Here is a 22,596-nt window from a genome sequence, read left to right as displayed (position 1 = left end):
AAAAAAGTAAATTTATATGCGAATCGATAATAAAACCATTATAGTGTGAAAAGAGAATGGAAATCAAGGTGAGATTTGTAAAGCATTTCATTGGTGTAAATGGATTTTTTTTTCCCATGTGAGTGATTGAATACTAAGCGAATGCATCGAAATTTTTTGATCGTGACAAAAACTGAAGTGCAATGTACACTCCCATTTCTGATGGCTTAAGAATTACTTGAATATAAAAAGAGTGCAACATGTATGACACTAGCACCATGTGGCTTTATTAACAATTTTAAAAGAACGTTTCTCATAGCTTTGCACAAGCAGAGAATCTCTATTTTTTTCTATTTTTATGCTTTCCCTTTCAATTCACTTTGCATATGAACCTCCTTTTTCCACTTATCTTCAAAAAAGTATAAATTTCATCACCCCTAGAAAAGGATAGCAACAAACAGCTCTTGCATGTAATGTCATTCTACTCTAAGTTGAAGAACTATGAGATCATTAAAGCTGAGAAAGAATTTTGTCCAGTGCTTTAGAGCAGTACTGAAGAGTATAGCCAGTGTTTAAAAATATACTTTAAAAAATCTCCACAGACTTTCCTCACTGTACTCTAGATATGATTTAATACCTAGCAAGGTAAACAATATGGAATTGTTAGGAAAAAAAAAGCAAAACACAAATCCAAACATATCACACACCAGGAAAAAAAACCCAAAAAAAACTGCCTACCAACCACAAAAATGCACAGGCCTTTTTGAGAGCAGACCATGTCAGTACTGTTGCAACAAATGCATACACAGTTAAAAGTGCAATAAAAGATTATGAAAAAGTTTCAATCTCCTTTAAAAATGACAATATGATATGTTTTGCTTTTTTTGCTGTGTGGAAAATAATAAAATTTAAAGTGAAATCACCAAAACACTACCAATTCTTGCAGAAAGTCCAATTATTTTTCTCTCATAAAAATAATATCCTAGGAAAACACAACTAAAACCGCTGTATCTTTAAGTCCCTGGTTTAGTGGAAAGATACAGCTGTAGTATTAATGTTCAGAATAGGCTTAGGTACTTTGCTGAACAGGAATGGAAGTGAGCATATGTTTTAAATTAATCACATGCATAAGTGTTGTCTTGACCCAGAGCAAAGCAGCACTTGGCATTAGTGAAAGCAATTTTCTGCAACAAAAGTTAAATTCAGTCTTTAAATTTTAATGCCTCTGATTGACCTTTTCTTTCACTATTGTGTATAGCCTACATTATTCTAGCCTTCATTGCCTAAAATTATCAATTCATATCAAGTTAATGGCAAAATGTTTGATGTTTTAAAAATATCTTCTATTTCTTTGAAAGAACATTATTATTTTAATAATAGTTGAAAGTGTATTATGTTTCCTGAGTCACTGGTGTCATAAATCAAACCCAGAAGCCCCTTTCTTTTCCCAAGCTACATGTAGAAACACGTAATTCCACTCCCAGCCCTCCATATGTGCTTTTGCATGGTTTTTACCCTAACCACTGAAAAATGCCCATAAAATAAATTGTGATGTTGAATTGATGGGCTGTATAATCTGTCAGGAAACTGTCAGTTTTACTCTGATGTTTCTCAAGGGATTTCAATGTCAAAAACTGCAAGGAGGGTTAGAATTATGGAATTAGCCTTCAAAGCTGATTATTAATGTGCAATGCTTATTTCATTTAAACTGGCATCCCATGGAAGCTGACACATCTTACACCTGAGCTTCAGTTACTTTCCCCAGTGATAGGAATAACTTATTGCAACCATGGAATATTTGGCATGTGGTCCTAAAAGCCAAAGGTGGAAAATCTCTCTTGGAGGAGTCATTGCTTATATTTTCAGCAACTTTTCAGACAGTTACATGTGTCTGCAAGCATTTATGAGCTACACATCCTTCTTTATATCAAAACTAGTGACCTCCTCTTAAAAATTCCACCAAATTGCACTGAAATCAAATTTTTTGTCTTCCCCCAGTCTTAATGCTAGAGTATGTATTTAGGCTACAGTCCTTATTCATTAACTCCAGACAATGAAAGGATGCTATGCATATTGTTTAGCATTTTCATTCCACAGTCATATAGTTGGCTGTTCTAAACACATTCATGTTATGGGTTTGTCTTTAGCATTGATTTAATCCTGGTTCTCAGGGAAATTATTGACTACTTTAGTAGCTTTTTCATTGTGCTGGTACAATTTTGTATGCAGTGATGAAAAGTTCTTCCACATCATCCAGGAGATGCCCACATCCCCTACTGGCCACATCTCCCTGCTGTGAGGACCAGTGGCATTTTATCAGGGGAAGACCAAAATATGAAGTGTGTTTTATGATGACCTGCTGGGATCATGTCTCCTCCAACAGCAGGAAAGCTTTCAGTGTCTGTTCCCTATGCAGGACAGAATGAGAGCCACAAACTATAACTAAGAAATGCAGAAAAATCTATCAATTTTTAACTCTTGGTTTGTCTCTCCACTTCTAAATCTATTGAACCAATTAACTGACAAATAGTTTAGCTGAAGTCCTGGAGGAGAAACTCTTTCATGAGTAACTTTATTTTGAATACCTAACTAGAAAATACATAACTTCAGATAGTTTTTAGAAATATTTCCTTACAGCAAATTTTATGCCATTATGACTCCCAAGTACTTTTTCATTATTCCAAAAAGGTTTTCTTTTCCTTTCTGAGTTCACCTCACTCTTTTTTTATCCATTGTTGACTCCAAATGTTACAGTATTTAGTTTTGAAAAATACATGGTATGTGATGTTTGAAAAGTATGGAATGGGACTGAGATTTCCACACACAGGGAAATATTTCTTCATTGTTTGACATTTACCCAACAGCAGAGGGGGAATAGTTACTACTGATGTAAAATTGTTGCTGATACAGCATAAAACAATATTCCTGCACCATCAGTGTCTACCCAAGACAGTTATTTTCTGCTACATCAGCTTTAACAACCAGGCTAGGCCAACAGAGAAACTTCTGCAGAGGTGAGATTATAAATGCTTTGTTACCTCATGAGTTTTAGGTCCATTTCCTAAAATTTGTATGCATTTTTCCTTATTTTATTTTATTTTATTTTATTTTATTTTAGACTTTTTCACTGTAAGTACACATGAAACAGATGTCCTCTTTTTGCAGAACTGCATTCTGAGTTGTATCCCATTTTTTATAGAAGCTTTCTAACTACTGGGAATATTTCTTTTTGACTAGAAGTTGCAGCAAAATGACATCTATGATTTAGACAGTTGAGAATGGAAGACAGGTACATCAGCTTATGTGTTCTGGGGATTAAGATGTGAATAATGCTTTGAAGTCAAGGGGCTTATGAGAAATTTAAGATTGACTCTTTTAAATGCACATAAAGATTCAATTATTTGTCAATTAGAGGCAACTAAGAGCTCTACAACTTTTCATTCTCCTAATATCTTTTCTTCTTTCTGTCCTTTTAAAGTATTATTTTATTACTGTTATTATTATCTTTCATTTTTCCACCTTCTGCTTCTTTGGTCCTTGTCTTTTTAGGCTGGGATTTTTTTGCAGAAGAGCATAACTGGGATGAAGTCACCTGGAGAGAATATTCATTTAGTTTCTGGGGCAATTGCACTTGCTTGAGAATTTTTTATGTTTTAGATTATCAAAATTTTTTTCTGTGCAAATACTGAGTTCGTCTAATGAATATGTGAAAAGTCCAGTCTAATAAAACTTGATTTTTATGATTAAAAAGTCCCTTGGAAGTTTATGATAATGTGTTCTGTAAGGGAGAGACTGAGGCAAATATTTCTCAAAATTCTGGGGGATTTGGTTTCCTGTTGTATGTAACTTTATGCCTCACAAAATATTTGCCTCATTTATTAGGAACATGAACCTGAGATTTAGTTTAATGAACAGGTAGGTTACATTTATCCAATATATTGATCTAATCTGCATTTCAGTGGACTTTTGAGCAAAACTTTACACAGAACTGGAACTACTAAATTATCAAATATTTGCTTGTCACACATTTGATGGCTGTGTGGCATATTTTTTATCAAGTTTTCATAGCTTTCTATCTATTTGCCCTTTTATTTTTCCCTTTCTCTATGTTTTTGGCATGCTTTTCTGTTAATGTCTAAATTAAAAATATTGTGCTCTCACTTGATATTTTAATCAGACATTAATGGGCTTTTCTGTGAAAGCTGAGACAAAAGTACCACTGCAAATGAAAATTTAAATTGTAAATTCTTTCTCAGTCTTTACAGCCTTATACAGACAATTTAAACCAAGTTGCCAATATTTTTTTATACCGATATTCTGTTAAATCCACTGAAGAAATCACATCTGCTCTGAAAACCATAACTGGGGATTCATTCCTAAACATGCTTCTGTGAAGAAGATATATAAACATCTCCAAGCTATGAAGAGAAGATAACACAGTCTGATATATTTAACAACTACTGGGAAAAAAAAAATGTTTAAAGGGGGAAAACACATTCCATGGTGAGATATCTATTAAATGTTTAGATAATTTGGAGAAAAGATAGAGGAATCTTTCCTCCCTACTCCCACAGAAATGAAAAAAGTGCAATTTCAATGCATATTTTTCTGATTCTTTTCGGGCAGTGCACAACAAAGGTGATTTGTAGAACCCCAGAGAATTTTTACTAGTACATCAGTGAGCCACCATAATTGTGTTTTCTCCCTAATGAAGTCAATCCTCTACAAAGGTGTAATGAAGTTAAAGCTTGTCACTAAGGACTGTGTTTCTTTGCCTGTAGGGTTTATGGTGTTCTCTGTCTTTTTTTATTTTTAATTTAAGGATCATCTGTTTCAACTGGAATCGCACAAATTTGAGAGAGGACGAGGCAGGTGCCCTTTTGACCCCAGTTCTTCCTTCACCTCCATCTTAATTGGTAATGATCTTTATGTCACAAGCTTCACAGCCCTGTCAATCTGTCATTCTGAGTCCTTTCTCCAGCACACCAAAGTGTTGTCAGCCTTCCATTGCAATCTTCCACATGTCAGACTTAATCCTCGTGGTGCTGCCCACATTAATATTGCATTCCAGGCAGCATTACCCACAGCAAGGGCGTCTCACTGAAGTGAAATGTTGAATGACATGTGCCATCCTGGAGGTAATTGATTTGTTGTATAATTATGGAAATAATCATTTCCTGCTTTCCTTAAAAGCAAAGAAGCATGACTGGCTTAGTCATTTACACCCCTTTTGTTTTCATCTGCTGAGATGAATCTGAGCAACAAGCAGCCTATAAAAATGTGAATTTAACTGTTTTTATATCAAGCTTTATTAATTATATAAATTACCATTTTTGAGATTAATTTTTTTTTTTCATTTCAATGCTTCCTTCTAACAAAGCTATCACAAACTGGTGATTCTGTGTTAGAAGAGTTGATCTCATACTCAAAAGATATAAAAATAGAATTCAATCTAAGTGCTGCCTTGCCAGGAAGCTGTGCTGAGATAGTGCTCCTCTGGGCCTTGCTGGGAAGTGTAGCACTATAGGACTGGGATCTTTGGAGCTGTGATATAGCAAACCATATGGGCTTTCCTCAAGAAATGTTTTCTTGAAACATTTTGTGAGATGAAGCAAAGACAGTCTTGGCACTATTGACTGACTGTACAATGACTAAAAATAGCCTGGAACAGCAGGTAAATGGTAAAAGCTAGATGGAGTTAGGGAGCAGCACAACGATTTCTGGGTTTAGAAAACGTGAACAGAAACTGAGCATTCAAAAGGGATATAGATTATAAGAAGGAGCTAGAAAAAGGAGCTAAAGATTAAGTAAATATTCTGGTTTTCAGGGATAAAAAAAAAAGAGGATTTTAGGGCCTTTTTGATATTTACATTTGTTTTTGCATCTTAAAATCAGGCAACTAAATTCTCTGATGATTAACTACAGTGGTATGGCTCATCCATGGTGGTGATGAAATATTGGTAATGAGTGACAGTTGTATTTTTACATGCTAGGTTTATTTGTTCCTTTACATTAATAAATTAATTAAAAGAAGAATCTTCAGCAGAAATGACAAATCTTTCACACTGCAGCAATTGATCAAAATATCCTTTAATTTCATTTAAAAAAGTAAATTAGAGCTCTAATTCTTAACAGTTAGTGGGTTAAGATGTCATAGAAGAATCAGAAAAACATGCTGTATTTTGCCTGACCCTTCAAAATCCATGAAGCACAGATTGTCATGCTTTTATCTCACCCTTATTTCTAAATTGTTTCTACAGTTTTTTACAGATTCCATTCTCAGCTTAGCCTGGGAACAAAGATTCATGGAATTGCTGTAGGCCTGAAACCTCACAGTCTAATCTTGAAGTCCTTCTCAACCTTTCCTGAGATAGAACTAAGTAAATAAATTAACCTGATCATGTTCCTACTGTGAGATCAATCTGAATTTTATTTGCTTAAATGGAAGCCAGATTGTCCCACTGAGCTTTGAGAGTTTGCCTGAATTATGGGAGGTCCTATGGATCCTCATATTTTTATCTGAAGGAGAAAACAATTCCTTTATCCTTCCCTGGTAAAGGCTGATGAGAGTCTTAGAGGTCCATTGACAAAGATATCTGACAAAGCTAAAAATTCTGTAATGTACCAAGATTAACAGGAGAAAATAATATTTTTGTCAGATCACTGATACACCAAAAGACAGACTAACTTTCACCTCTTCATCAAAACTAGGAAAGTATTTAGAGGCTGTTTTTCTAGGTATCCATTAGGAAATTCTACAATTTCAAGTCATCATGCAATGATATTTTAAAAGCATAAGAAAATTCTTCCAAGATTCTATTATACTATTTGTTTCATATTTTTAACTATTGGAGTTAAACACTTCCAACACTTAGGAAGAATATTTTACGGAAGTTTGAATTTCCATTTATTCTATTTTATTCTGCCAACTTCTACTATCCAGAGACACACAGTTCACAGAATAAAATGCTGCACCTTAGACTCCAGGATGTATGTCCTTTGTCTCTGCAGGTAGCCAGCTGAAAAGTTTGGAAGACCTAGATGCAAACACAGTGAATAGAAATCTTTTAATCGACATTTGAGAATGAGAAGACTTCTAATGCCAAATGCACTGAGAAGGAAGGGATGCTCCTTCATTCAGATGAGCACTGAGTTAAGCTCATGATGGACATTACCCCATGACAGGAGATGCAAACTGCACTATGCACCCTCCAGGACTGTTCTTCCAGTCCTTCTTCCAGTGCTTGGAGGTTTAATTCTTCTTCATGCACTTCAATTTTCTTAGAAAGTGAAATCTGCTCCAGGTGTGAAGTCAGCATGGTCTTGGAGGCTGCAGCCCAGAGCTGTCTGTACTCTCTGATGCAGGTTCAGCCAATGTGCATGTCCTTGAAAAGGTTTTATGCAAACCTGTTAGAAAAGCACACCCCAGCACCTTCTTGCTCCCAAAGAAAGTGTTCAAAAGCTGCTCCCACCTCTGCCCCTCACATTAACACAGCACCTACACCAGCATGGCCATTGACCAACAGTGAGGATTAGGCTAACAAGAAAACTTTACATGCCTCTCATATAGTTTTAAAAGCTTCTAAAATTGTTATCTTGAAAGATCATTTGTACCATAACCATTTAGGACCAGATTTAGCTGGATTAATTTAGGAAGAAAGAGAATCCCTTGTTCCCCATCTCTTTATGTATTTCAATACAAGAGTTAAAATACCCACTCCAAGAAAACAACAGTTCGTGACTTGGCTTTAAAATGAAATTTTTGTGCTGTTGTAAGCATTATTGTAGGTTATCTGACCCACTAGTGAAGTAGCTTGTGATGAATTCCTCAATATATGAACAATTAATTTATTGCCAGCATCAGGAAACAGAATGGAAGTTGGATGGCAGACAGGCTGAATACAATATTTATGTTTAGCTCAACAGTATATAAAACTTTTGGACTTCTATTCCTAATGATCTCCTCCATCTGTTTTCAATAGCCAAAACTATTTTTGATACCAGATCTTGCACGCTGATTAACTTAGACCACACTAGCTGAGAAATTAATTTATGTCCATGTATTCTTACCTGCAGCATATCAGAAGCGAAAATCCTAAAGTACATCTGAACAGGTTTATATCCAGGGAATCCATTCCAAAAGCATTTTCTGCTTTTACAGTTTTAAAAGTTAGGTATTTATGTCTTTTCTTCTAGTCTAGACAAAAAGACACTTCTTCTCAAAACAAAACAAAATAATACTTGAGTGAAAGACAGAAAATAGAAATATACAGAGGTACTAGTTTACCAGTTACTAGTTAACTAGTTACAGTTTACTAGTTTACTAGTTACCAGTTACCCCCAATAGGGTTTTTTTTAAAATTTTCTGTTTTCATACTTCCAAAAGTATCATTTTTCTAAAATGTGAATTAGTCTTTTGATTTTAGTCATCATGTGAGTAATAACTGACTGTCAGTCAAAGGAATGCATGAAAGGTGCAGTTTGTGTTCTACTCATTACATCTACACACATTCTAATGCTTTATTCATAAAATAAATTTTCCATTTTACACAAAAAAGACTACTGATGAATAATAGCTTGTGTTTGCATTTGTACCTTCCAATTTCATGCAGGTACAAAATCATGCCATCTTTAAGATGGTAGCAGCCTATTTATAGAAATCTTTTCTATGAGTAATTTAATTTAAATGCTCCAATCTGTTTTGCTTTAGGGTTGACACCGAAGAATTTTGAAGGATGTAGAAGAAAAAGTTTGTATTTTAATTTGTTAATATTTTGCCTTGAATAAAAGGCAAAATGAAGGTATTTTAAAATGATCACCATTGAATTCTGATATATTTGTTACTTGAAAAGATGCTAGCTAAAAGATGAAAAAAATGCTAGCTAAAAAGTATGTGTGTATCACTTGAGCTAAAAGTGGTCTTTGAGGTCCATGGGGGTTTTCTGTTTACTTGAAAGAAGAAGGAAGGACAGGAGACACTTTTTATTCTTTTTAGAACATAATTAACCAGGCTGTTAACCTGATTTACAAACATTTAATTTTAGCATTTTAACTTGAATTTGAGGTTACATTGGAAGAGGGGAGGAGTAGTGAAGGTCTCTGAAGTTACTCAGCTGATTTTCACTGGAAGGTGGAGGTTAATCAGTGTGTGATGAAACCCTGCAACCAAGACAGGATTGAATTCATATGTGGTAGTAGTTTTTCAAGGGAGGAGAAAAAAGTAGAAATCTTTCCAGAATTCTTCAAGCCTCAGTCTTAAGTTATCTCTAAATCTGGAGTTGGTCAGTAACTGTAAAAACCTAGCAGTGTTCAAAATTTTTAACTTACATTTATACAAAAGTCTATTGAAAAGGACAAGAGAAGATTCTCTTAGTGTCAAAAGTGCAAAATATCTTGGAATAATTATTATTATTATTCAACATTATGCTATGATGTTTTTTTGCTGAGGTGTTTGACAGTCACATTTGTCAGTACTGTCCCATTGTTGTTCTCAGGTGAAGTGGCCTGTCTGCTCACACATGATACTTATATTTAGTTTAGTAACAGCTCAAGGTAAAAATCAGATTAAATTCTATATCTGTAAAATATCTTCCATGGAAAAATATCTCTCCAGGACTCGGACTTCCATTTTCTCCCCTCAGGATCTCACAGATATAATCAGTCATAACTTCTGCAGTATACAGTAGAATGCCATACCAGCAAGTTAGTTATTTATAACAACATTTTATACCTATGTCAAACAGAAGGAAGAGACTTCATATTCAATTTGGGAACATCTGGACTCACAGATGTCAATCCTGATCATTGGCAATATGTGATGAATCATTTACCCTACATTGATGCATTTTCCAAGATTCATTATACTTCTGAAAAGATGAAATGTCCTGTTTTGCATTACACACTACCTAAATGAAAAAGAATACCAACCAGTCTGATATATGTTTCCAATGGAATTCTCAAAGGGGGATATATGACTCATTAATTAGGGATTGTTTGGAACAAATAAAGTTATAAAGACACTGGCAAATTCTACAGTTTAGGCAGCTCTGTGTTGTTTGAAAAATAAAGTTCTCAATTAGTTTTGGGCAATCTTCACTTCTACAGATGCTATGATTTATACTTACCTTTTACTTCACTTGCCAGTATTTTACACTAAATCTTGACGATGTATTTTCCAGGGCAATAACCATTCTGTATATGATGAAGCCTAAGGCAAAACTATGCTCAGCTGCAGCTCAGCAGAGGTGTTGGAACCCAGCTGCCAAAATATTAACTTTTCAGAATGATCATTCACAATTCTACCACCATTCAATTCATGTGTCTCTCTTAAAAGAAACAAAATTCACACTTGGTGGGAGACTTGCAAACAAAATTCTTGCTTTCTGTTATAATCTTTTATAAGTGCCAGCAAACATTATTTGGATGTATCAGTCGTGTTTATTTGGATTAGGGTGCAGGAAGCTGTGTCACTGAAGCCTCCACTCAGATTAGCCTTCAAATGGAAATCATTTATTTCCCCTCTCCTTGTGCAGTTTAATTCCTTTTGGGTCATTTTCTAGTATAAGGATGCCATCTAGTGACAACTGGTGAAGCTGCCTGCTTCTTAAATTGGGGCTAAAAAATTTGTAATCCAAGTCCACAAGGATATGAAAAAAGTTATTGTTAATGCTTAGTCAGTTGAGGAGAAAGGTGTCCATGCAATACTGAAAGGTAGAAGTATGGATGGCATTTTCCCAAGGTAAAATATATCCAGTATCACAATTTAAAAGGAGTTGGAGATAGGCTTGATTTTTGAACATATTAAATGGTACCTATAAACATATTTATTTTTCAACAGTGTCTGTCATTCAGTGTATTATTTCTAAATTTTATGATGACTTCTTAATTTGTGAATAACATCTAATTCTTGTGAAAATGAGACCCAGTTTCTGCTTTCATACATTTTTCAAGACCTATTAATCACCAGTTGTGGAGGATGGATGAAATCTCTGGTTCTGTCCTTGCACTGGTAAATATTTCAATGCTAGGAAAACAAGTTATTGCTGGAACAGAGAAAAATAGTGCCCTTTTTTCTGTGTCCACCAAACACATAATCCCCTCAGCCAGCAAGTTATTCCCAAACTGTAATTATTCCAGGTGAAGTGGAACAGCTCCAGTAGGCTGACTGGAAAACTTCTCAGCCTAATAATTAGCACGTTTCATATTTTAATGTGGTTCCTCTCACATGCAATGAAATTAACTTGTAGACTGTTACCAAATTGTTTCATTTTAGGTTTTTATTATAATGTCTGGTCTGCAGGTGGTGAACTTTTCACTGGTCTCTACAGCGACTACTGGGGAAGAGACGCCGCCGTGTTCCGCTCCATGAACCGCGTGGCCCATCTTCGCACCGAGCCTGACAACGAGCGCCTGCTGAAAGGTGTGGGGGCAGAAGGAGCTGAGACCAGAGGTGTTCCAGATGGCTGGACCATTTCTGGTTTGCATGGGATCACAGATTGCTGTGCAAATATTAGCCTAGTTTTAGCCTAGTTCAAATTAGAGTGTGTAAAACACAGAGAATGGGACTGGAAAACTGTCTTTGGCAAAAATACAGAGGAATGGTAATTTGTCAATTGAAGGTATAAATATACTTCAGCAGTAATCTATTCTACATGTTCTATGGATACCTACTAAAAAACCCCTTTTTTTACTATGACCAGTAACTATTTTACTATTTACTATCACCCAATTGCTCTCTGACTGACAGAGCTCTTACCTCTAGTTTTATTTTTGGGTTGCTATAGGCTGGTTTTAAGGCTTGAAAAATAAGGCAATATTTTAATAACCGGGCTCAACTCCTTTTTTTTTTTTTTTGAAGAACCAAAATTTGTTGGCTCATACATGATTCCTGACAATGAAGACCATGATGATAACAAAGTATATTTCTTCTTTACTGAGAAAGCTTTGGAAGCTGAGACAAGCACTCATGCCATATATACCAGAGTGGGACGTGTATGTGCGGTAAGAGCCTTTCTCTGATTGTGCAGATAAGAAACTAGAACAAATGATGAATTGTACAGCAAATTATTATTACAAACAGACTTAAGTTTTACAGGGACAGAAAGATTTTTCTTCCCTGAACTGCTCTGTTCAAGACTCCATTTCCCACTCAGGCCATCCTCCTGGTGTGTTGATCTCATCTCTTTTTGGCTCCCTGGCCCCACACACAGCAGTAAGGTCTTGGGCAGCTGCTGGAGAGGAGCACTGTTAACATATGATCTCCCAGCTGCCCATATTTGTGCTCTCTAAACACTGAGGAATTTTGGGTGCTTTCCTCTTCTAATAACCAGCTACTGTAAGGCTGTTGAGAGAAGCTCTCCCATTTTCCCACTGGGACTACAACAGCTTGATTAAAGGAAAGAAGGAGAAGGTTATTTCTTAACACCTGATTTTGATTAAAAAAAAAAAAAAGTTTGTATTCCCCCTCCCAACTGTAGGGAGTACAGTTTAGGGGACAGTTCAGAGGATTCCTAAAACCTATTGAGCAAAGAGCAAGGTGCAAGTTAATTATTTTCTGTCACCTCAATAAGTGGTATTTGACATGTATGCTCACCAGCATACTGCCCCCTATACTTTCTTAGGTACTCCTGTATAACTTAAAAACATCTGATGTATACAAAGTACCAAATTGCAGCCTCAGACATTAATGTTCACAAAGCCACTTGGATTTCTGGATTCCAACCTGGATCAAGATCCAAGCTGGAATTCTTTGGCTTCTGTTCTGAATATATGCCTGGATAGATTATTTTAATAGTTCCCCTTACTCTGCAATATATCCACCAGGAAGTCTTATCTCTAGCTATGGGTTAACCAAAATCCCACTGACCTTTCTCTTCCACCTCTCCAAAACTTATCTGGCCATTAACTTCACAGCTGTATGTCATAATTCAGATTTGATTTAGTGAATACAAAAGATATCGAGATGGTGATTCAAGAACTGGCTTTTTTCCCCCAGGTTTACATTTTCATCTGAGAAGTAACAGGTTTTGTAACACAGAGGCATCTACTCTGCCTATTTCTACTTTTCTAAGGAAAACAGATCTCTGTTTGTAGAAGGAGTTCTGCAAGCCTATTGCAGAGCCTTCAACAACCAATTACACAGGTCTTGACTTGAAGACCACAGATTGAGGATGCATCCTAAAGCAAGTAGTACTAAATGTTCCCTTTTCTTGAAAGTCCCGACATTTGCAAGAGCAAGAAAAAGGCAAGGCAGCCATAGCAAGGCAGGTGTTAATTGAAGTTGGTGAAATTGTTAGAAAATCATATAAATAATTGCTTCAGACTTGCCCCAGCTGCACCAGGTCTATAGATATACTCAGGGCTTCAGTTTCCACATACATTGAACTGAGCTCTTAAAGCAAAGCTAAACTTCAGTAATGTACTCAGTATATCTAGTTTGCAAAAATGAGCAATTAAAAAAAGCTTTACGACAGCTGTATAGCTAAAACTATCCAGGGATGTGGTGCAGAATTAAAAAATTCTTATGAAACCACAGATCTTAATGAGACCTGGACTTGATCAGTGCAATCCTACTTGAAAACTGACTCCAGAGAAATAAGTCTAGTAATAGACATGTGGTTTCAAAATGGATGCTTTTGACATTAGAAGATGTAATGAGCAGCTAATTCATCAGAGATGTTTGTGCTTCTAGACTTACTCATTCAAATTACTGCTGGCATTTGTTTCTCTCTACACAGAATGACATGGGAGGCCAGCGAGTGCTCGTCAATAAATGGACCACTTTCCTCAAAACCAGACTAGTTTGTTCTGTGCCTGGGAAAAATGGAATTGATACACATTTTGATGAATTAGGTAAATATCCTAGATATTAGTAACTGGAATTAGTTACTAGATATTAGTATCCTAGATATTATAACTGGAAATAATGGGAAAAAAATATACCTTTATCATAATTGTCAAATATTGCACTTGTATTCATTATCAGGGAATGGTGGTTAGTGTTGCTTCCAATGTGTATGAAATTCTACACATATGGAGTTCACTATCACCAATTACTCCTTTATGTACTGCATTGTTTTTAAAAGATTAAAATCTGCATAAAATGAAATGGAATAAATGAGTAAAATGTGATTATGCTTCCAAGAATCAATGAATTTTCTTTTGGTGGCCTGAGAAAAGTAGATTTTTAACAATAACATTGCATTTAAATTTTACAGAGGATGTGTTTTTGCTGCAAACTCGTGATAATAAAAATCCAGTGATATTTGGCCTCTTCAACACGACAAGGTAAACAACTAGAAGAAATAATAACAGCCATAGAGGAGTGTTTGAACAGTCTATTAATGAGCTAGAAGCTGGATGATGCATATCCCTTAGCAACTATATAGTAAACAGTTTAATCTCAGCTCTATTCACAGCAGGTTTCCTTGTTAATGTAAAAACTTCTCTATAACACTCAGGGGCTTGAAGTCTCATTCTGTGATTCAGTATATCTAGATCAAAAATTAATTAAGTGTTTCTCAGCTTGACAATTTCCTATGCCAAAGTACATGCACATCTGCATGCTTATAAGAACAGCATCTCAGAGCCACCTGTCTTCCTTCAAGAGCTCCACTGTAATTCAAGGTTAAGTAGATAGCAGCTTAAATTCCTACTAATGTCTTAGTAAAGCCTAAAGCAGCAGTGGTGGCCTCCTTTTCCTTTTCCACTGCAGCCTAGCTCAGGTGCAAGCACACAATACTCTCAGCTTGGAAATCTGACTGGTAGTTTAGGATGTAACTGGTAGAAAACAGCACCTATGCTTTTGCCACTTTCTCCTGTTTTTTTTTTTTACTAAAAAAAGGCAGATCTGCCCCTCTAGGGTTGCAAACACCTGGCATTTCCTCATGGCTCTTGATGCCAATAGAGAAAGTTGGGCACCAAATTGAAATTTTCTGGATCGTCTTCTGCAGTCTTCAGAAACAATTTCTTTGTAGAGAGCACTCATGCTTCTTTAAAAAAAACAGAAAAAACTACAGAAAAAAACTAAAAACAATTGTTCTTCTGGAACAAAATAAAATAGAATTTAAAAATAAAATAAAAACTTTTATCTGGATTTTTCTTCATAAAGTTATCTGATCTAACTAATAATGCCAACCAACATTCCCACTCAATACAAAAAGAATTCATTTTAGGACTGTTTATTTTAGTAAGCATTGGTTGGTTTCCCATCTTTCCAAGCAAAAAAAACAGTAGGAAAAATGTTAAAATCTTAAGTTGTTTAAGTCACTAATCAAAGACATACAGGACCCGAGTTCACTCTGTTTTGCTTTCTCTGTTTCTAAACAAGTAATTTAGAGTTTGTGTATACTAGCATCAAATTTTGGCACAACAACACAGAGCTTCCTTGGAGAACTGTTATGAATACAAATAAATTAAAGACTTTTGAAGAACATTGGATACAATATTTAGAAGAAAAGCATGTAGGAAAGAATAAGTGTTTTCTCCCTGAATGCTGTTGAAATGTGACTCATTTTTAATTGCATAATAATGCCACTATTATCTGGACAGAATGTGACATATTGCTTTAATAATGTCTTTAAATTTTGCTTCCTAGCAATATATTCAGAGGATATGCTATATGTGTTTACCACATGGCCAGTGTCCGAGCAGCTTTCAATGGACCATATGCTCATAAAGAAGGACCTGAATACCACTGGGCTCTCTATGAAAGAAAAGTACCTTACCCTCGACCTGGTTCAGTAAGTACAGTCTATTTTCCACTGCTATGCTATGTAAATGATTTTGGAAAGGAAAAGCAGACTGCTGCTAATGTAGAAATCCATGATATTCCTTGAATATCTACATACCCCAGGTATTCCTGGAAAAGTGTGGAATGGCTCAGGAATAGGTTTAATCAAGTACTAGAACCATACATTTTCCAAAGGAAAATAGTTGGATTAAATATATAAGGTTTTTCAAAATCCTGTTGGGACATGATTTTATCAACATTGTGTAAAGGTCCTAAGGGCCCCAAATTAGGACCCCAGGCAAAAGGGATAGAAAGAGGCAGATCAGATGCATTCAGTTTCATTCAGAAACATTAAGTGCCTTACCTGTGAAGGAACCTCTCTTTCTTTCTTTAGCCTGTTGAAACTGGGACATTTAACAAGTGTTAAAGGAAGGGAAAGAACAAAACAAACAACAAAACCCCCCCAAGAAAATCCACTATTTCAATATTTCAATAGTTTCCAGGAGGTTTTTGTTCCTTTTTTCCACCTCATTTTCCAAAAGGATCATATTTAAATATATCTGTAATTTAGATCAATGAGCAGGTAAGAAATCAGACATATTTTAAAAAAACTGACTAATCAGAATAAATGCATTTGTAGATAAGGAGCAAATTCTCCATTATTCAAAATCCTTTGCTCAAGATTGGTTCTTTCTGGAAGCAATGGACTGACACCCTCACAGTTCATTGACTTCCTTTCAGACATCACAGAGTGAGATTTTTCTTCCCTTCAGTCAGGTTCCTGAGCTTACCTACATTCTTGCTCTGTACCATTTACAAAGAATACAAAAATACTAAAACAACACTGTTAAAAAACAAACTCACAAACATCACTCATACTTTTTGTTAATTTTCACACAAGTTTCCTTATAAACATTTTTTTCCCCAATGGCTACTAACTGAAGGAAAGAAACAAGATGTATTTTAAAAATGCAATTAAATAGGAATTAGTGTAGCAGGCATTCAGCAGCTATAGAGGTGCTGTCATGTATGGAGCTGTTCCTGTCTGGTACTTAGATTTCTGGAGGAAATCACAAACTCATGACTTAAGAGACAAATAATTAACTTCTACAAGGAATTGTCATGTTTGTTCAAGGACATCACAAGTAATCTTCACCTCTAGCCCTTTTCCTGTTTCAGTGTCTTTTTAGGAGTTTCTGCAGTTTCTGTGCCAGGTGCTCACATCCCCACTTGAGGGGTGAGGAGGGTCAGAGGTGCCCTGTGCATTGCAGGGCCTGTCACCATCTCACAGGGCAGGCACAGCCTCCAGGAGGAGGCAGGCAATGCCAGCCTAACTCAGGGAAGCACAGCTTCCAGGATTTCTTTTTTACCCTTTTAATCCTTTTGGGATTACAACTACCTACCCACCCATGGAGATTGTCATGTGCTGCAAAGCTGCTTTTGTTTGCACTCATGAAGGTCTGTCCCTTGTCATGTCAGCATTGGGCAGATTTCTAACTCTGAGCAAAGACATTTCTAATAGCTCTTAAATCCACCCCACCAGTTTTCACACTTTGCCCCTTAATCTCCTCTCAGGCTTGGGGGTCACTCTCTTGAATTTAAAGGTGTAATAAACAGTTGCTGGACATTCCCTTCAGTGCTGTTTTCCCTTTGCTAACTGAATCAATATTCCCTTTTTTACTAAAAGTAGTCATTTCCATAAGCATTGCAAGTTACATGTAAGCATAAGTAAGTAGGCCTAAGTAACATACAATTAATTTATCACTGAATCTCATGAATGAGAGGTGCAAAGGCCTATTAGCTTGTCTGCTCCATTGCAGTGATACCTTTCTCCCTGTTGTGTGATTTCAAATGCATGCCCTTTCTCATTTGAAATTATTATTTTTCTCTACTTCTCTTGAGGTTACAGACATAAGTCAAAATTTAGAAGCAGATACTCCAAAAAAGAGATTATCTAGGATTTAAACATTATGAATATGATTCCACCATCTTGGCCAATGAGCTACCACTGTATCAGTGCTGCCATCAATACCAAATATTTTTTGTTTGTTTGACATCAGTTGAAGTCATTAGTATTGAGTCAGGATAGAAAAACGGGTAAATAAATTATCAGGTTTTAGGAAAAATGGTTGAATTCCCAGGAATTATTGGTTTCCTATTTGATATTTTGTATAGCAAATGTATGGGTTTTGCAGTTTTACCAAATAATGAGACTGTACTGTGCATGGATTGCAAAATAGCTGTATATTTTGCAAAGATGATACAATCCAAGTTCTTTAAGTGGTATTCATTTTTTTCTGGGCAGTAGAACACCTCACATATGTTATTTGGACTAGCATTAAACACGGGCATGAATTCAGTGCTAATGACTGCAGTTTATTACATTGATATCTCCTAGCACTGAAGATTAAATCGTGTCTTTTTGGCAAGAAGGAGAGAACTCAGAGCCAGCACTTCAGCAAGGTTGACAATGATTTATAGGAAGGCTGCCCTAAGTTCCACTTGCTTCCAATGCTTCTCTTCCTTGGCCGTGTTTGGGTCAGACTAGAGTGTCACCTTCCCAAAAAGGCAAGGCATAGGAACAGAAAAAGGAGCAGAAGAGTGCAAGTAATTTCCCAATATCAGGGAAAAAATTAGCTGAGGAAGCCGGTCTCTCCTGAGTGCTAATAGATTTAATTGTGGATTTCTTTATATGTCGCAGAGCACATCAGAGGCTGAAGTAGATGGCTCTGCCAGGTAACAGAGCATTAATTGATTCATTTTTAGCTACTCATTTAGGGCACAGTTTAGAGGTCTTTTCAATGCTTATCCAGTAGCATGAGTTAGGCTTCACACTCCAAACAATGTGCAGCCTGTTGGTAAACTAAATCCCACTACCTTTCCTATTACAGGAGTGACAGTCACTAAAGCCCTACTAATGGGTGTCTCTGAGAGTCAGCACTCATTGATCTTAGGTGTTGAATAAGTAAAGAAGAAGTCTATGGGGAATGAGAGTAGAGATTAAAGCTAAATAAACAGAGAGCCACTGTTAAGAGTCACACAGGTTCTGACAGACTCCACAATCCTCTGCCATAGTCTCTCCTGGGTTTTTTAGTTCATTTAGGCTGTGCTGCTCCTGGAAATGACATCAACTACATCAAGTGGGGTTGATATACTTCAGAGACAGCTACATTTACTGTTTCCTTTCTAGACTACTAGATTTTATTTAATTAAAATGAAAAGCCTGTGAGTGATTATTTTTACTAATCTCTCCAGGACTAGAACTTTGCAAAGGGAACCTGGCAATGCCTATTCACTGGATATGCTGTGCAGTGCATGGGAAGCACAGGCTCAGCCTGTCTTTGTGCTCCAGCTCTTTTTATTGCAAACAGCCGGTAAAATTCCATCACTAGGTTGATTAGACAATTACTTTTAAGTCAACAGTGAACAAATGCATTCCTGTAGCTAAACCCAAAAAGTGGAAACAAACATTGCCATGCTTGACAAGTGCAGGAGTTTGTTATTGTCGATTACAGCTGACCACAAGTTTAAAATTACTGTTTCCAGTAAACTTAAGGAGAATTGTATTTCATTTTATTGATTGAAAAATCCAATTTAAATAGAGAAAGGCTGCTACTGTGGCTTTGCTTGAAATGCATCTTAAAACCACGCTGTCTTATGAATATTTAGAGAAAGTAAATGGTTACTGAGATATTTCCAACTCAATCATAAATGGTTTCAATTAGACATCATGAAGCAAATTGGAAATGTAGGATCTATGTTCAGTTGGGAAACACTATCTCGTTCACAAAGCATCCTAAAATTAACTTCTCTCTTTAACGCAGTAAATTATCTCTAATTGCATATTTAACTGAAGGAGTAAGCCTCTTTTAATCAGTCATTGACATAAAGTTTATTTGCTTTACAAACTGGTAGATTGATCAGTGCAAACATTGGTATTTGAAGCTAAACTGTGATATATAATACTGTCATCAAGAGTCAGGAATCAGAATCAAACATAATACTGTTAGGATGCCTGAAATCAAGAATTACTCTTGGCATAATTTTTAAGTGTGTTTAGTTTCTTATGGTAATACATTTTGCAATCAAAAAGTAATAAAACTAGAGATTGATTTCAAGCATTAGTGTTCTGCTGACTTTGCATGGCTGTTTCTCTACTGGGACAGAAAAGCCCTATCTTCTAACTCTGTCCATGGCCATTTTGATTACAGTGTGTGTGAGTGTGAGTTTGGGGAAGAAATAAGCACTACAGCTTTTGTGAAAATCTGAAAGTGTTACCCTGTATTCTGTCCTAGTATGCCAAAGAGGGATGAACTCCTGCTTCCTAAACATGACCATGCCAAGGCACTGTTCAGCTTCTCCTTTCTTCTCATGATTAATAATCCACACATGCATAAAGTACAGGGTTCACTGTCCTAACTCCCACTGTGGTCTTCTGGGATTGATTTTCTGTAGACTTATCTTTATCCCTGAAAACAAGCCCCATTTCTGACAATTTCTTGGGCAAACCTTCAGGGTAATCTGTGTTCCGTGTTTTTGCAGTGTGCCAGCAAGGTGAATGGAGGGCTGTACACCACCACTAAAGACTATCCTGATGAAGCTGTGCATTTTGCCAGGAGTCATCCACTGATGTATCAGCCCATCAGGCCTGTTCATAAGAGACCAATACTAGTTAAAACAGATGGAAAGTACAATCTTAAACAAATAGCAGTGGACAGAGTGGAAGCTGAAGATGGGCAATATGATGTTTTGTTCATTGGAACAGGTAAATTTTGCAAGGTTTTTTTTGTTTGGTTTTTTGTTTTGTTTTGTTTTGTTTTGTTCTGTCTTTTTCTCCAGGATGAAGCAAATCAATACAACATTTATTTTTATCAACTTTTATTTTCATGCCTTCGCCTTACAGAGGATGTTAGTCATTCTAGACATGTGTTTCACTGTGATGCTAACATACAGAAAAGTAATGGTAGGGAACTATTTAAAAACTAGCAAGAGAAAGAAGTATAGGATTCCATTTTAATCTCTTTTCTTTTCAAAAAAGAATACAAAAAAATTGCAGAACAACCAGCCTTTTTTTTTTTTTAAGTTTCAGAACACTGTCAGGTATCTAAGCTGAGACTTGGAGACCTGAGAGAAACAAAGGTGATATGATTTCCAAAAATATCTCTTGAAGTTATTGGTTTTATTCCACAGTTTCTTTTCCCCAGTTCTGGAGACAAGTCTAGCTGATACCATTAAAAAAAACCTGCCAGCTTCCAGATTTGGGTTTCAACACAGATGAAGGAAGGAAGGAGGAAATGCCCAATTTCAAAAAACCCGAAACTTTTAGAAGTTTCCTATCAAGTTTTCTTGTCTTTCTTCTGTGCCATATTTTTTAAATATAGAGAGCTTGTTTAGCAAGAATTTTTAAGCATCTTCCTAACAAATACAATAAAGGAAAAATATAGCCTATAGCTGCACTGAGTCTAAGAAAGCAGAAAAAAAAATAAATACCCTAATGGTATTTGAAAAATAGAAAAACTTAAGAAAACAAGAGGAAAGGCTGGAACTACGCAAGACTTAAGTCACATCTAATCTGTCTGGAAAAAAACCAAGGATTCTTACATTCACATTTAATCAATTTAACCACAGGAGTGGTATCACACATCATTTTGACCACTTTGTCTAAGAAAGCAGTTCCAGTGAATTATTTTTTATTAATGACATTCCTCTGATAAGTACATTTCAGTGTTGAAAACATTCAAAAAATCATGTAATAGAATAGCAAAGGCCTATTTATATTAGTGCTGTTTTCTAAGGTTTTAAATAGCCTTGGAATACTCTTGCTAATGGACTTAGCTGTGGTCTGTAAAATATTGTATCATGTGTCACTTATTTCTGTACAGCAGATTTTACAGCGGGTCCTACACCTTTTATATTTTCTCCTTGCATTTTTAATTGTGACTGTGACTTGTACACAAGTCTTTTGTTCAGCAAAGTTGAATCCAAAGTGGCTTAAGTGTGTGCTTTAGAGCTGTTTTGGATTGGCCCCCAACAGCTGCCTAGTGTTCTCAGGCTGTCTGATCTCAGGTGATGTGAAATTCCAGCACAAGAATTTGGGTTTTAGAAGCTCTGAAATGAAACCTGCCATCACTACTCTGGCAAAGCTCCCATCAGAAAACTCACTGCTTATTTGGGCAATATAATGTTAGAAAGGGTTGATATATATATTTTTTTAATCCTAGTCCAACACCTGCTGTGTAACATAAGTGAGCAGCATCTTACAGCTGAGCAAGTTTCCTTAGGATAGCAGTGCAGGTTAGAAAGGTTCATCAAAGGCAAAGTCTGAACATCAGAGCTTTCACATGTCTGTCAGCAGGAGTTGAAGAGGGACTTACTTATGAAAATCACAGCTCAGAATACAAATTCTTTTCACTGTTCTACTACAAAATGGTTGCCTTTGATTACATAGTCTCTTTGAAAAATGGTGTATGACCCCAGTTTAATGGTTTCTCTTTTTGTTTCACCCTTTGATCTTTTGCTGAACATTTTCCCCAGTGCTTCCTTGCTTAATATGTCCCCTGTAAACCAAGGGTGACTGAAAATAACAGAAGAAAAGAAGTGATATTTGCCATTGTTGATGACAGATTTTCAGATTAAGGAGAGGAAAGCTTTTTTATAAATAGCCAGCAAGGCAAAACCAAAGTGGTTGAAGTCCAGATGTTATTTGTGTGTTTTACTTTCCTGCAAGAGTTTCAGAGACAGAGAGGTTGATAAATCTAAGTCCAATCTGTCTTTTTGAATGTACATCCTACATTTTGATTCATCTCCCTTTTAGTACACCTTCAGCTCAAGAGCAGCTCAGCGTTTCCTTAGAGAAGGGTAAGAACTGTGCACAATGAGCCCCTGAA

At 36.1% G+C, this 22,596-nt stretch overlaps 1 protein-coding gene across 1 annotated transcript in view; it reads left to right on the top strand.

Annotated features, from left to right (window-relative positions):
• The window catches only part of SEMA3E (semaphorin 3E), a 131,854-nt gene that overhangs the window by 91,654 nt on the left and 17,604 nt on the right, over positions 1-22,596 (top strand). Inside the window, exons 5-11 of the mRNA XM_071424034.1 lie at positions 4,802-4,895; positions 11,279-11,398; positions 11,837-11,979; positions 13,716-13,830; positions 14,196-14,265; positions 15,575-15,719; positions 20,252-20,474. Of these exons, the coding sequence (XP_071280135.1) occupies positions 4,802-4,895; positions 11,279-11,398; positions 11,837-11,979; positions 13,716-13,830; positions 14,196-14,265; positions 15,575-15,719; positions 20,252-20,474 (910 nt within the window). The remainder of the gene's footprint in view (positions 1-4,801; positions 4,896-11,278; positions 11,399-11,836; positions 11,980-13,715; positions 13,831-14,195; positions 14,266-15,574; positions 15,720-20,251; positions 20,475-22,596) is intronic.

Source organism: Agelaius tricolor, unplaced genomic scaffold (assembly GCF_023055355.1).
Source record: "Agelaius tricolor isolate 1412-34295 unplaced genomic scaffold, bAgeTri1.0.p SCAF_3, whole genome shotgun sequence".
Taxonomy (NCBI): Eukaryota; Metazoa; Chordata; class Aves; order Passeriformes; family Icteridae; genus Agelaius; species Agelaius tricolor.
Note: the sequence above shows the minus strand (reverse complement) of the source record. Positions and strands in the feature narration are given on the sequence as shown.